At 38.2% G+C, this 15,571-nt stretch overlaps 1 protein-coding gene across 4 annotated transcripts in view; it reads right to left on the reverse strand.

The window, feature by feature from the left end:
- tut4 (terminal uridylyl transferase 4) overlaps positions 1–15,571 on the reverse strand; it is a 122,805-nt gene that overhangs the window by 56,906 nt on the left and 50,328 nt on the right. For all 4 annotated transcript variants that reach the window (XM_039735691.1, XM_039735692.1, XM_039735689.1 and 1 more), the window contains exons 5-8: positions 11,026–11,203; positions 9,828–9,916; positions 9,362–9,413; positions 9,154–9,223 (exon numbers count right to left, since the gene is read on the reverse strand). In XM_039735691.1, coding sequence (XP_039591625.1) covers positions 9,154–9,223; positions 9,362–9,413; positions 9,828–9,916; positions 11,026–11,203 — 389 coding nt within the window. The remainder of the gene's footprint in view (positions 1–9,153; positions 9,224–9,361; positions 9,414–9,827; positions 9,917–11,025; positions 11,204–15,571) is intronic.

The following is a 15,571-nucleotide window of genomic DNA, read 5'->3' on the forward strand; positions in this document are numbered from 1 at the left end:
AAAAAAAAAAAAGGATGGGAAACACTGATCTAAACACCAAAACGAGGCTACATTTTTTGGCAGGCTTAGTGAAATGACTCAATTTAAGTTAACTGAGAAATAAGGAAGGAAAGAATGGAAAATTGTATATTCATGGAAATACAGGTACCCTGAGGTAAGGTACTCTTTTTTGGAATTTTATGGTTTTGAGCATACTGAGCACCATGCTCCCGACAGTGCTCCTTCTGTTTAGGCATGAAGAAATTCTGCACTGACTCAGGTACTATCACGGAAGCTTGTGTCAGAAGTTTGACTATTATCACTCTAAAAAAAAAAACACTGACTTGATCTAGACTACGTTTTATTTACGCTGTTGGTCCACTATCACTACCGGACTGTCTCCCGCTGTGAATTTTGAGAACATGCAGTCTATTTCATTAAAGTGTGAAATATCAGAATCTTCTAGCTATATGCAAAATGCTAAAACTGCCTTATTCAACATTCACTCTCTAAATAGAATATCAACCTTTATTGTAGACTTTGCTGTGGGGCACAATATTGATGTTTTGTGTTAGACGGAGACCTGATAACAACCTAATGACTCTTTTGGACTAAATATAGCTGTCCTTCCCCACTATTGTTATCTCAAAAAGCCACTTACTACTGGCCATGCATGTGGTGTTGCAGTTATATATTCTTCTAAGATTAAAATTAAGCCAGTTTCTGCTCACAATGTTTCATTATTTGAGTATCTGGCATTATTGCTGTCTGTTGATATTAGATGTTTATCTTCCCCAAAAACAGTCACCTGCCTTCCTGGCAGAACTCACCATGTTGCTTACTTTGTGTTTTTTGTATCCTGTTCTGTTATTCCTTGGTGATTTTAATTTGCATGTAGACGCTGGAAATATCACTACAAGTGGCTGAATTCTTAATGTACTTCGGTGCTTTGACTCCGTGTGTACCTTACATATTATTCCTGCTAATTTGTATGGTATTGATTTATCTATCTCCAACCATAAGGCCATTTCTTTTGATATGCTTATCTTTGGTCAGTAGAATGGGCAACAATCACCTCGTAATATCACCTTCAGGAACACAAAAATATCAGTGCCACTGATCTTGAGGGTACGCTGAAGCAGTGTCCTCCTCTGGCTGGTGTTTCTTTATTGCCTACTACCTTAGTTCATCATTATGACTATACAGTCATATGAAAAAGTTTGGGAACCCCTCTTAATTCTTTGGATTTTTGTTTATCATTGGCTTAGCTTTCAAAGTAGCAACTTCCTTTTAATATATAACATGCCTTATGGAAACAGTAGTATTTCAGCAGTGACATTAAGTTTATTGGATTAACAGAAAATATGCAAAATGCATCATAAAAGTAGACTGGTGCATAAATTCGGGCACCCCGACAGAGATATTACATCAATACTTAGTTGAGCCTCCATTTTCTCCTTTAAGCCTCTAGACGCTGTAAACCTATAGCCTATGATGAGTGTCTGGATTCTGGACGGTGGTATTTGTGACCATTCTTCCATACAAAATCTCTCCAGTTCAGTTAAATTTGATGGCTGCCAAGCATGGACAGCCTGCTTCAGATGATCCCATAGATTGTCGATGATATTCAAGTCAGGGGACTGTGACGGCCATTCCAGAACATTGTACTTCTCCCTCTGCATGAATGCCTTTGCAGATTTCAAACTGAGTTTTGGGTCATTGTCTCATTGGAATATCCAACACCTGCATAACTTCAACTTTGTGACTGATGCTTGAACATTATCCTAAAGAATTTGTTGATGTTGGGTTGAATTCATCCAACCCTTGACTTTAACAAGGGCCCCACTCCCTGAACTAGCCACACAGCATGATGGAACCGCCACCAAATTTGACAGTAGGTAGCAGGTGCTTTTCTTGGAATTTGGTGTTCTTTTTCCACCATGCAAAGCTCTTTTTGTTATAATCAAATAACTCAAATTTTCTCTCATCACTCCAAAGCACTTTGTTACAAAATTAATTTGGCTTGTCTAAATGAGCATACAATAAGCGACTGTTTGTGGCGCGAGTGCAGAAAGGGCTTCTTTCTCATCACCCTGCCATACAGATGTTCTTTGTGCAAATTGTGCTGAATTGTAGAACAATGTACAGATACACCATCTGCAGCAAGATATTCTTGCAGGTCTTTGGAGGTGATCTGTGGGTTGTCTGTAACCATTCTCACAATCCTGCGCATATGCCGGTCCTGTATTTTTCTTAGCCTGCCAGACCTACTGGGTTTAACAGGAACTGTGCCTGTGGCCTTCCATTTCCTGATTACATTCCTTACAGTTGAAACTGAACGTTTAAACCTCTGAGATAGTCTTCCCCTAAACCATGATACTGAAGAATCTTTGTTTTCATCTCTTTTGAGAGTTGCTTTGAGGATCCCATGCTGTCTGTCACTCTTCAGAGGAGAGTCAAAGGGAAGCACAACTTGCAATTGACCACCTTAAATACCTTTTACCACTCATGATTGGACACCCCTGTCTATGAAGTTCAAGACTTAACGAGCTCATCCAACCAATTTGGTGTTGCAAGTAATCAGTACTGAGCAGTTACATGCATTCAAATCAGTACAATGACAAGGGGACCCACATTTTTGCACAGCCAGTTTTTCACATTTGATTTATTTTCATACAACTAAATACTGCTTCACTAAAAATCTTTGTTTGGAAAACACCCCAGTACTCAGATGTTCCTAGGAAATGAAAGACATACCACTGTTATCTTTTACTATGCAGGCTGAGGGCAATGTACTGTATCAGTGCGTGCTCCTAACCTCCTCCTCCTCCTTAGAGGGGCTCCCAAATGTTTTCATATGACTGTATACCTTCAAATAGTCTGGATCATCTTGCTCCACTTAAAACTCATAGTGTGACATTTATGAACTCTGGTCCTTGGTTTTCTCCTAAGCTGCATCACATGAAAGGTTATGGGCAAACCCTGAACACCTTAGTAGAAAAACAAGTTTGACTGCCCATGCAACTTCCCAGAAGAAATATGTTGCCATCTATAAGAAGGCATTACTGAGAGACAAGACTGCTTACTATATTAATAGCATTCTGTATGGTCAGTATAATACCCAAACGCATTTTGCTACTGTGGATAAGTTACTTAAACCTGAAAATAACTTTCCATGGGGTGCCACTTCTGACCTTTACCAGAAATTTCTATCTTTTTTAATAATAAGATCGATCTGATTTATTCTAAACTTCAAAAAAGGTCCACACGTTCAGTCAAAACTTTGTCCAACACTATCTTAACTGACAGTGGTTTATCTAGCCTCCCACTGTTGAATGATCCTGCAGTCCCTAAGCTTGTCATGACCGACAGGCCAACTACCTGTATTCTAGACCAGGCATGTCAAACTCAATACCATTGGTGAGTCACTTCGAGTGCTATATGTGCGTCAGCGGGCTGCACTGTAACAAATACTATTATACAAAGTTACTGTAGCTTTCTTTCCAATACTGAAAACTTTAAAAAAAAATGTAACACTTAAAGTTTAAAGAAAAGCAATTTATTTCCGTACAATCTCCGTACAACAGTGTACAATTAGAGTTTTAGCCTCTTAGCAAGATTCTTATATAGGAGTCTTACGGTCTGAGACTTATTTCTTTTGTCCCGACACTTGGCATCTCTTGTTAGTAACCAGTTCGTCAATATCAGGCTTGAAATCTTGTGCAGCTGCAACTTTTATGAGGGATGAGATGTGCTCGACAGTAAGTCTTGAGTGATATGGGGTTTTGGTAGCTTTCATTAACGAAAACAATTGTCATTAAGGTACAGGTGCCGGTCATAAAATTAGAATATCATGACAAAGTTGATTTATTTCAGTAATTCCATTCAAAAAGTGAAACATGTATATTATATTCATTCATTACACACAGACTCATGTATTTCAAATGTTTATTTCTTTTAATTTTGATGATTATAACTGACAACTAATGAAAGTCCCAAATTCAGTATCTCAGAAAATTAGAATATCAATTAAGACCAATGCAAAAAAGGATTTTTAGAAATGTTGGCCAACTGAAAGGTATGAACTTGAAAAGTATGAGCATGTACAGCACTCAATATTTAGTTGGGGCTCCTTTGGCCTGGATTACTGCAGCAATGCGGCGTGGCATGGAGTCGATCAGTTTGTGACACTGCTCAGGTGTTATGAGAGCCCATGTTGCTCGGATAGTGGCCTTCAGCTCTTCTGAATTGTTGGGTCTGGCGTATTGCATCTTCCTCTTCACAATACCCCATAGATTTTCTATTTTCTATTATCTATTTTCTTTCATCAGAGAACATAACTTTGGACCACTCAGCAGCAGTCCAGTCAAGACGCTTCTGACGCCGTCTCTTGTTCAAGAGTGGCTTGACACAAGGAATGCGACAGCTGAAGCCCGTGTCTTGCAGACGTCTGTGTGTGGTGGTTCTTGAAGCTCTGACTCCAGCTGCAGTCCACTCTTTGTGAATCTCCCCCACAGTTTTGAATGGGTTCTGTTTCATAATCCTCTCCAGGGTGTGGTTATCCCTATTGCTTGTACACTTTTTTCTATCACATCTTGTCCTTCCCTTCGCCTCTCTGTTAATGTGCTTGGACACAGAGCTCTGTGAACAGCCAGCCTCTTTAGCAATGACATTTTGTGTCTTGCCCTCCTTGTGCAAGGTGACAATGGTCGTCTTTTGGACAACTGTCAAGTCAGCAGTCTTCCCCATGATTGTGTAGCCTACAGAACTAGACTGAGAGACCATTTAAAGGCTTTTGCAGGTGTTTTGAGTTAATTAGCTGATTAGAGTGTGGCACCAGGTGTCTTCAATATTCTAATTTTCCGAGATACTGAATTTGGGACTTTCATTAGTTGTCAGTTATAATCATCAAAATTAAAAGAAATAAACATTTGAAATACATCAGTTTGTGTGTAATGAATGAATCTAATATCTAAGTTTCACTTTTTGAATGGAATTACTGAAATAAATCAACTTTGTCATGATATTCTAATTTTATGACCGGCACCTGTAAGTGCTTCTGAACATAGACAGTACTCTCGATGCCAACTTACAGATTTGCATATACGAGGGTGGCAGGTAAGCATGCAAGCCTGGCACACCAATTTCATTATATTTTTCCTTCAGAATAGAATCTGACTGCAGTTCAATCAATTCCATTTGGATATTCTCAGGCACATTCTCAACGTTGTAAAAGTATGGTAACGTAAACAGCGCAAAGTCCTGTTCATGTGAACTGAAATCACAAAAATGCTCACTAAATTCATTACTCAGTAATTCAAGTTGGAAAGCAAATCCTCCAATTTTACTTTACTAAGTTTACTTCAAAGTTTATATTGTAAAATAAGCTGATATGCAAAAAGCCCCTGACCTAATTTTACAAACTCAAAATCACAAAAAATTGTTAATAAGCAATTCGCCAACTTCTCGCATCCACTTCAGATATTCAGCTTTAGTCTGCACTAACTGCTCGTTACAATACTAACACAAAATTACATAAAACTAGAGCAAAAAAAAAAAACACACATCCTCTTCCGCTTATCTGAGATTGGGTTGCAGGGGCAACAGCTTGAGCAGAGATGCCCAGACTTCCCTCTCCCCAGCCACTTCTAGTAGCTCTCCCGGAGGAATCCCGAGGCGTTCCCAGGGCAGCCGGGAGACATAGTCTCTCCAGCGTGTCCTGGGTCTTTCCCTCACCAGGGAGGCGTCCAGGAGGCATCCTGATCCGATGCCTGAGCCACCTCACCTGAATCTTCTCAATGCAGAGGAGCAGTTCCTCTCAGATGGCTGAGCTTCTCACCCTATCTTTAAGGGTGTAGCGACCCTGGCTGAGTGATGGTCAACTCTCAGACTGATGGTTTATGAATTTTATTATCGTTTCTGTGACCTTGTTCCATAAACACACCGTAAAAGCTATAAAAGGCAAAGTACAAAATAAAAAGCAAGTAAATAACTTAACATGAACATTTGTAACCTTTGTTTACATATACCACAAAGCAATTAATACCTTGTTCACTTTTCAGCGAGGTGCTTGATTGTTAACCCCATATGTCACCATTTTCCTTTCCTATTCCCGGAAAAGCTGCACAATTATGCAAACTAAAGACACCCAATAACTTGTCAAAATAAAAGTCAAGCAAACACTGTGATTCAAGCCCTGCTGAAGCATCATGTGTCCTTTACAAAGGGAAAGCCCAGACACCCTACGAAACTCATTTCAGCTGCTTGTATTCGCGATCTCGTTCTTTCGGTCACTTCCCAAAGCTCATGACCATAGGTGAGGGTAGGAACGTAGATCGACCAGTAATTTGAGAGCTTTGCCTAATGGCTCAGCTCCGTTTTCACCACAAAAGACCGATGCAGAGCCCGCATCACTGCGTACGCCGCACCGCTCCGCTTGACGATCTCCCGCACCACTACATGAAAATATGCAAGCTATTACTACTCGTGATGGTCAGGTCTACCCAGTGGCCAGTCTCAGCAGCCAAGCCAGTAGTGTAGTCCATCAGGCTGCTGCAGCCTAGCACTTCAGTTTTGACATCGCGGCTAAATTAACTTTGGTCAAGGGGGGGCAGTGTCATGCCTAGGATATCGAGGAGCTGACACCGCAGACGTTTCCGGTACCGTAATGCCATGGGAAAATGCGGTTCTGTCAGAAGGCGGAAGAAAGATAAGTCAATAAGTAACACCGAAGATGCAGAATGATTCAATCACAAACGATAGTAATCATTTTGTACAAGTTTACAGCTAACTAGGATCTGTCAAGCAGGCTGCACAGATTTCTGTTGAGGGCCGCCGCGTGTTTGACATGCCTGTTCTAGACCCTATGCCTTCTTTTTTGGTAAAGGCTGTCTTGCCTTCTTCTTACTTTCATCACCAGTATCATCAACGCATCTCTTTATACTGGCACGGTCTCTTCCAGCCGAAAGACAGCTGTTGTTGAACCCGCCCTTAAAAAATCTGGTCTCGGCCCTGAGGATTTTAAAAACTATACACTTATTTCATACCTTGCTTTTTTCTGTAAAATCCAAAAATGTGCTGATGCAGGCCATTTAAAAAAAATTTTGAGGAATTTCAGTCTGTTTTTAGGGCCAATCACATTACAGAGACAGCAATCCTCAGTGTGACTAATGTTCTCCTAATCACAGCAGACTGTGGTCTTTTAACACTAATCATATTTTTAGACCTCACTGCTGTTTTTGATATAGTCCATCATGGCATTCTTTTGTTTAGACTTAAGAATGAGTTAAATATTGCTAGAAAAGCTCTTGCATGGCTTAAATCATATCTTGTCTGTACGTTTAGGTCTGGCCCATCTTACTTACTCCAGTGTGTCCCTCAGGGATCAGTTCTTGGCCCTCTACTTTATATCAATTATATGCTTCTTCTCTGTGCCATTATTAGACTGTACTGACTATGGTTTCATTGTTATGCTGACGATACACAGATTTATTTACACATAGAGCTTACGCAAACATTACCTCCTCCTGCTGCTTCGATTGCCTTTTTGGCTAACATCAAATGCTGCTTGTCTGAAAACTTTCTCAGACTAAATAGTGATAAAACTGAGGCTTTAATTATTGTATCTCCAGGCACTTTAAAGAAAATAGACAATTCCTCAGTAAAAATCCATGGCTTTATTACATCCTTGTCTGGACAGGTTAAAAATCTTGGTGTTACTTTTGATCCTACACTCTCCGTCGATCCTCATAATAATATTACCAAGGTTGCCTTTTTCCACCTTCAGCAAATTTCAAGGCTGCATTCACTGCTCTCCGATACTGCAACTGAGATGTTTATCTGTGCTTTTGTCAGTTCACAACTGGACTATTGCAATGCAGTGTTGTTTGGCATCCCGGCTTGGAGTCTAAACAAATTTCAATATGTACAAAATTCAGTGGCAACAGTGGTTATTCGCTTAAAATCCTGGGACAGCATATTACTCCTTCTTTCGGCTGCTCCTGTTAAGGGTTGCCACAGTGGATCCTCTTTTTCCATATCGTTCTGTCCTCATCATCTTCCTCTGTCACACCCATCACCTGCATGTTCTCTCTCACCACATCCATAAAACCTTCTCTTAGACCTTCCTCTTTTTCTTTTTCCTGGCGGCTCTATCTTTAACATCCTTCTCCCAATATACTCAGCATCTCTCCTCTGCACATGTCCAAACCAAGGACAGCATATTACTCCTATACAGTACTTCTAAAATTGCTTTGACTACTTATTTCCTTCTGTATTCAATATAAACTTTTCCTAGTTTTTAAGGCTTTTAATGGTCTAGCCCACCTTACTTGTTTTCTTTAATTTGTCCCTATACTCCATCACGTTCACTTTGATCTTCTGACTTCTTGCTATTAACCATTCCACTGTCAGTCACATTATCAGTGGCCACGGCTATGGAATTCTCTGCTTTTACACCTCCGAGAATGTATCTCATTTTCTCATCTTTTTAATATCGCCTTTTGTTAATCTCATTAATTCTGTTTGTATATTGGTCTGTTGATTTTATGTATGTTGTTGTAAAGTAGCCTTGGGTACGTTGAAAGGCGCTTTTAAATAAAATGTATTTATTATTATCACCTGTTCCTTTCCACATCTGTAAGGCATGTTATGGGGAAGAATAACAGGACTGTGGATGTCATGGACTAAAGTTTTGGAGCACGGTAGAAATGGGAAAGCTGGCATCAGATTGGGCAGCATGGTGTAAAGGGTATAATACATTTTAGCCTGGATTTGTCCTATGGGCCTGGTACTGGACAGGCCAAGATGTGCACTGACACTATGATGAGAACCACAATAGCACGTGGAATGAACAGATAAGATAGATATAAAAGGCATTATATAATAAATTGAGGTGAAAGGCACTATATAATAGGTAAGTGCTGCTTCAGTTTGTCCCTGCCCCAATTTGTTCACTAGCCACCATTGCATTTTAGCATTTCACTGCAAGTTATTCTGTATTTCATTTTTGCAAAATGTATTAATGTTTAATGGCCGTAAATGTAAGTGTACTAAAAATACAGAGATCAAATGAATTTATAAAGGAATGGCACTTATCTGGGTTAGTCATACATTTTAAAAAGGGAAGTTCTGACTATGCAAGTCAATAGGGAAACCATAAACATTTGCACTGACCTTGCAACATCCCTGCAGAAAACAACTGGAACTTTGGCATGAAAATCAGACTCAACATCGCAGAAACAGGCTATAAAATAGAAGAACGGGAACCTCACTAGTTTCTTTGCTTTCCTCAGCATGTATGTTCAAGTAACATCACTATATCACAGCAGACACCTCTTGACCACTACTGCATAAATATATTTTATTATAGCAAATCACTTACATATATTTTTAAATATTTCCAGCACTTTAATTAAGACATCTGGTTGAGTCATCTGAAAGAAAAATAATCAAAAACTTAAAGGTTAATCCAACCCAAAAATCTAAAAACAACTGCAGTGTTAATTATAAGCAGACTATAATTACACAAATGTAAATGCCTTAATGCAACATCCCATGTGTGTCTTTAGTACACATGAACATTAAATCAGTATTAGGCATGGAAATGTAAAGAATATTTAAACAACTAACATTTTTCCAACCAACCGTACGGCGTCCTGTTACATGTTAAAAGTAAAAACTTTACAAACACTAGCATAATATAAATGTGTCTTATTTGTGAGTAAAATTGAGTCAGTCTGCACTGAGATTTTTAACTAGCATTATCACACATTTTCTTTTATTAAGTCACACATTTTCTTTTATTAAGTGTATATACTTTCAAAACAAATATAGAACTTCTCACTTACAGTAGGGGGAAACTTAACATCAATGTTGATATCACTGGTTTTAAAGGCAAACCTGGTGAGACAAGAGCCATAAAGCTGCAAGGTGCAAGCTATTGAAAGAGAAAAAAATAATAATTAAGCTGATAATGATGATAATTTTTTCTAATTCATAAAGGTATAGTGTCATAAAAAGTTTAAATTACCATTTAATACAGTGTTTATTTTCACAAATACAAAACATAGCTCATATTTAATATAAGCAGCAACTTCAGTAACATTTTTGTTCTTTCTAATACCCCCTAACATGTTCACATCAATGCACTTGCATCATTCATTCACACTTACCAAGCATCCTGGCAATATGCTGTGAGATCATGAACTAAGCTAATGCCATATGTAGTGTGGTAGAAAACTATATTGCACAAAATGGCAACACAGAGAAAATTATATATTTTTTTCTTTTTTGTAAAAGGATATACATTTTTGAAAAGCAATGATTCAGCACCAAGTACACTTTATTTATTAATCTGTATGATGCCCATTTGTGAAACAAGCAGCACTGTTGAAAAGAAATGGAAAAGAAATGGAGTAAGAACACAAAAATGTGTATTACTACATATTTTATTGTTCTAGAAAACTGCACCAGCAGGTATTTCACAATGTGTGTGGATCGCGCACCACCACTTTTCTAGCATCACAGCTGTCACAAAACCAGCAACACACACTTAACTGGTGGCAAGTATCATCTCTTAAGAAACACACAACTGCATCTAGCAACAAGTGGATTAATTATCTCCTCGACCAGATGCCTTTTTAAAGTTAATCCAAGAAAACAAAGCTCTTCTACACGATCAAACAAAACTGACATTTAGCATCAGAAGTCTCTTGTTACTCATTAACTCACATAAACACCATAGCATCATAAATAAGGACAGAGTGATGCCTTACGAGCTTTTCAAACATATCAACTGAGGAAATTACACTAGATTTCATCCTGGGAAATGGCCAGATCTACTTTTACAGAATTCTTACCACTGTTTAGATCCCATAAGCAATTGATCAAGGGCTTTACGGTTACATTTCATGTGGAAGAGGTTAATCAGAATATCTGCCTCTTTTTTTAAAAGAAGGGTTTAATTATAGGTGGCAACAACAAAATAAATAGACTGTTACATGAGTTCAGCATGTTCAAAGTACTTCCATAAATCAAATCACTCACCTGGTAAATGTTGTTGAATTATTTTTTCCATTTCCGTGACAATTGCTTGGCGTACTATAAAGTCATCCTCAGAAATACCTTGCTGCTTTACAGCTTCCAGCACGGCAGCACTGACAGCCTCAAGCTGTGCAGGGCTTGGTGGGGGCAAAGCTCTCAGTTCATTTTCTTCTTCTTTTTCCTAAGCCACCCATGAAAAGTTTAAAAAGAAAAAAAGACATTTACATCATGCCTGTAGGAGCTCTTACCACTTTAATAAAGTAAAAGATCAACAAAACCTGAAGCCTACAAAAAAGAAATCAACAACTATAGAACCAGGTACAATCATTCATAAAATATTTTTTGAAGGAGAAAGACAAAACAAACATCACATTAAAGCCTATTTTTTGTAATAATATTTAATTAAAAAAGGATCAGACGTGGGTTCAGTTCTTGACTTGTTTTTGACTGTCTGTGTCCATCAGTGTATTTTATGGGGTTCTAGTCCAAATATCCTTAAGATTTTTAAATGTTATATTACTTGCCAGTTTTAACAAAACTTTGTGTCTATGAATATGGGTTTGTGCAAGAGAAATTTTTTACCATCGGTCTACTTTGCTGCTTTGTTTTCTGCAACTCTTTATTCAAAACCAAAAGAACAGGATTTCCCATCCAGCCATAGTTGAGCAAATACCACTCCAATGGTCCCAGATGAACTGCTATGCTATGAAAAATGGGATTACTTACAAGTTTCAAAATCTATAGTTGTAAATATTGCAAATAACAGCAATACCAGAACCTTACTTGAAGAATTTTAATGGCTATCTTTCTTACACAAGACATCTCCACTTAAGTGTATAGCAAAAAGAAAGCACATCAATCAATAACTTACAATGAAGGCCAGGCAGGTACATATATTTAGTTTTTAGAACTATGACCTTAAATGCCTACTTTCTGTAAGCTGTTAAGGTCTTAACGACCATTCCACAGGTGCATGTTAATTAATTGATTATGGTTAATTGAACATGCATGGAAAACATTGTTTAAACCCTTTACAATGAAGATCTGTAAAGTTATTTGGATTTTTAAAACATTATTGTTGAAATACACAGTCCTGGAAAAAGGAACGTTTCTTTTTTTGCTGAGTATAGTATTAAGTATTGGTAGTTTTCTACAGTAAGTGATTAAACATGATGTGTTTAAAAAATCTGTTGACCAAGAAGGTTCACCATGTTGTTGTATTACTTAAAGCATGGACGATTTTCTCAATATAAGAAGTTGCAGAATGGCACTGTTTACTATGGTGGCCATGTACAGTGGTGTGAAAAACTATTTGCCCCCTTCCTGATTTCTTATTCTTTGGCATGTTTGTCACACAAAATGTTTCTGATCATCAAACACATTTAACCATTAGTCAAATATAACACAAGTAAACACAAAATGCAGTTTTTAAATGATGGTTTTATTATTTAGGGAGAAAAAAAATCCAAACCTACATGGCCCTGTGTGAAAAAGTAATTGCCCCCTTGTTCAAAAATCACCTAACTGTGGTGTATCACACCTGAGTTCAATTTCCGTAGCCACCCCCAGGCCTGATTCCTGCCACACCTGTTTCAATCAAGAAATCACTTAAATAGGAGCTGCCTGACACAGAGAAGTAGACCAAAAGCACCTCAAAAGCTAGACATCATGCCAAGATCCAAAGAAATTCAGGAACAAATGAGAACAGAAGTAATTGAGATCTATCAGTCTGGTAAAGGTCATAAAGCCATTTCTAAAGCTTTGGGACTCCAGCGAACCACAGTGAGAGCCATTATCCACAAATGGCAAAAACATGGAACAGTGGTGAACCTTCCCAGGAGTGGCCGGCCGACCAAAATTACCCCAAGAGCGCAGAGACGACTCATCCGAGAGGTCACAAAGACCCCAGGACAACGTCTAAAGAACTGTAGGCCTCACTTGCCTCAATTAAGGTCAGTGTTCACGACTCCACCATAAGAAAGAGACTGGGCAAAAACGGCCTGCATGGCAGATTTCCAAGACGCAAACCACTGTTAAGCAAAGAGAACATTTGGGCCCGTCTCAATTTTGCTAAGAAACATCTCAATGATTGCCAAGACTTTTGGGAAAATACCTTGTGGACTGATGAGACAAAAGTTGAACTTTTTGGAAGGCAAATGTCCCGTTACATCTGGCGTAAAAGGAACACAGCATTTCAGAAAAAGAACATCATACCAACAGTAAAATATGGTGGTGGTAGTGTGATGGTCTGGGGTTGTTTTGCTGCTTCAGGACCTGGAAAGCTTGCTGTGATAGATGGAACCATGAATTCTACTGTCTACCAAAAATCCTAAAGTAGAATGTCCGGCCATCTGTTCGTCAACTCAAGCTGAAGCGATCTTGGGTGCTGCAACAGGACAATGACCCAAAACACAGCAGCAAATCCACCTCTGAATGGCTGAAGAAAAACAAAATGAAGACTTTGGAGTGGCCTAGTCAAAGTCCTGACCTGAATCCAATTGAGATGCTATGGCATGACCTTAAAAAGGCGGTTCATGCTAGAAAACCCTCAAATAAAGCTGAATTACAACAATTCTGCAAAGATGAGTGGGCCAAAATTCCTCCAGAGCGCTGTAAAAGACTCATTGCAAGTTGTCACAAATGCTTGATTGCAGTTATTGCTGCTAACTGTGGCCCAACCAGTTATTAGGTTCAGGGGGCAATTACTTTTTCACACAGGGCCATGTAGGTTTGGATTTTTTTCTCCCTAAATAATAAAAACCATCATTTAAAAACTGCATTTTGTATTTACTTGTGTTATATTTGACTAATGGTTAAATGTGTTTGATGATCAGAAACATTTTGTGTGACAAACAAGCAAAAGAATAAGAAATCAGGAAGGGGGCAAATAGTTTTTCACACCACTGTATTTAAAAAAAAAAAAAAACAAGGGGTGGGGGTTGATTTGTTTCTAACCATTTTCCTATTTTTTTTTCCTTTTGTAAAACTCGAGTTATGTGTATGGAGTGTTAATTGATGTTAAAGAATTCAATAAAATTAAAATATACAACAATAAAAAAACAAAAATAAATAAATAAATAACTTCCCCAGTGTAGTGACAACTTTGTTAAAGACCACAATTTATTTCAATAGATAGCAAAAAATAGCTTACCTAGCTTTAACAAAGTCTGTTACTTTTCAGTGCTTTTTGCATTTCTTACAATTAAAAGCATGCAGTCACGCATTACTAACAGGAGAAAGGGATACTTGGGCCAACGGGGCAAAGGGGCAGGAGCTTTAGCCACTGCAGCCACCCTTTTGTGCACATACCTGTTATAAGAACATTAGAATAATCTAGAAGAGAACAGGCCATTCAGTCCAATAAACTTCACCAAATCCTATTCAAGTAAGTCATCTCAATAAACATCAAGTCTAGTTTTAAATGTTCTTAAAGTCTCATTGTCTACCACACTACTTGGTCGCTTATTTCAAGTGTCTATGGTTCTCTGTGGAAAGAAAACTTCCTAAAGCGTGTGCAAAATTTACCCTTCACAAGTTTCCAACTGTGTTCCCTTTATTCTTGATGAACTCATTTTAAAGTCACCGTCTCGATCCACTGCACTAATTCCCTTCATAATTTTAAACACTTCTTAATCTTGTTTTGCTTAAACTGTAAAGGCTCAGCTCTTTTGATTTTTCCTCATAACTCACCCCTTGCAGCCCTGAATCAGCACAGTTGCTCTTCTCTGGACCTTTTCTTGTGCTGTTATGTCCTTTTTGTAGCCTGTAGACCAAAACTGCACACAGCACTCCAGATGAGGCCTCACCAGTGTGTTATAAAACCTGAGCAGAATCTCCTGTGACATGTACTCTATACAATGTACTATATTACCTAACATTCTGTTGGCCTTCTTTATGGCTTCTGAATACTGTCTGGAAGTTGATATTACAGAATCCACTATGACTCCTCAATCCTTCTCATAAGCTGTACTCTCAATTTTCAGACCTCCCACTGTGTATTCAAACTTCACATTTTTACTTCCTATGTATAATACTTTATATTGGGATAATTCTACGTCAAATCACCACACTTTGGAACTCATCGTCATAAATTTTAATGAAACCTGATGTGCTGATTTGGTCATAAGAGTAACACATGGTTTTAGATCAATATTAAGGGAGATTTTATGATTCTGACTGGGTATATTTCCCTAAATATAAGCTGCAAAGAAATAATTCTCTTATTGTTTTAAAGCTCTTTTCCAGCTCTATATATTTTGCACAAATACTATGCTATCCCCAAAATGAAAAATTAACATGTTGTGAGTGGTCATAATATTAAAAATTGAATATAAAAAAAACAACTATTTTAAAATTGGTCCTTTTTTTCTTTTCTTTTCTAAAGACAGCTTATAAGATCATGAACACCTCCAGAAAATTTGGTCTGACATTAAACTTCATCTGACACAAATCTGCCCCAGCCTGTCTGCTGTTCAGGTGGCTCCTCAACCCTGCCTACCATCTCACAGTCTTTAGAGACAGCATCCAGCTCCGCAAGGACCTGAAAAAA

The sequence above is a fragment of the Polypterus senegalus genome, chromosome 14 (assembly GCF_016835505.1).
Source record: "Polypterus senegalus isolate Bchr_013 chromosome 14, ASM1683550v1, whole genome shotgun sequence".
NCBI classification, from domain to species: Eukaryota; Metazoa; Chordata; class Cladistia; order Polypteriformes; family Polypteridae; genus Polypterus; species Polypterus senegalus.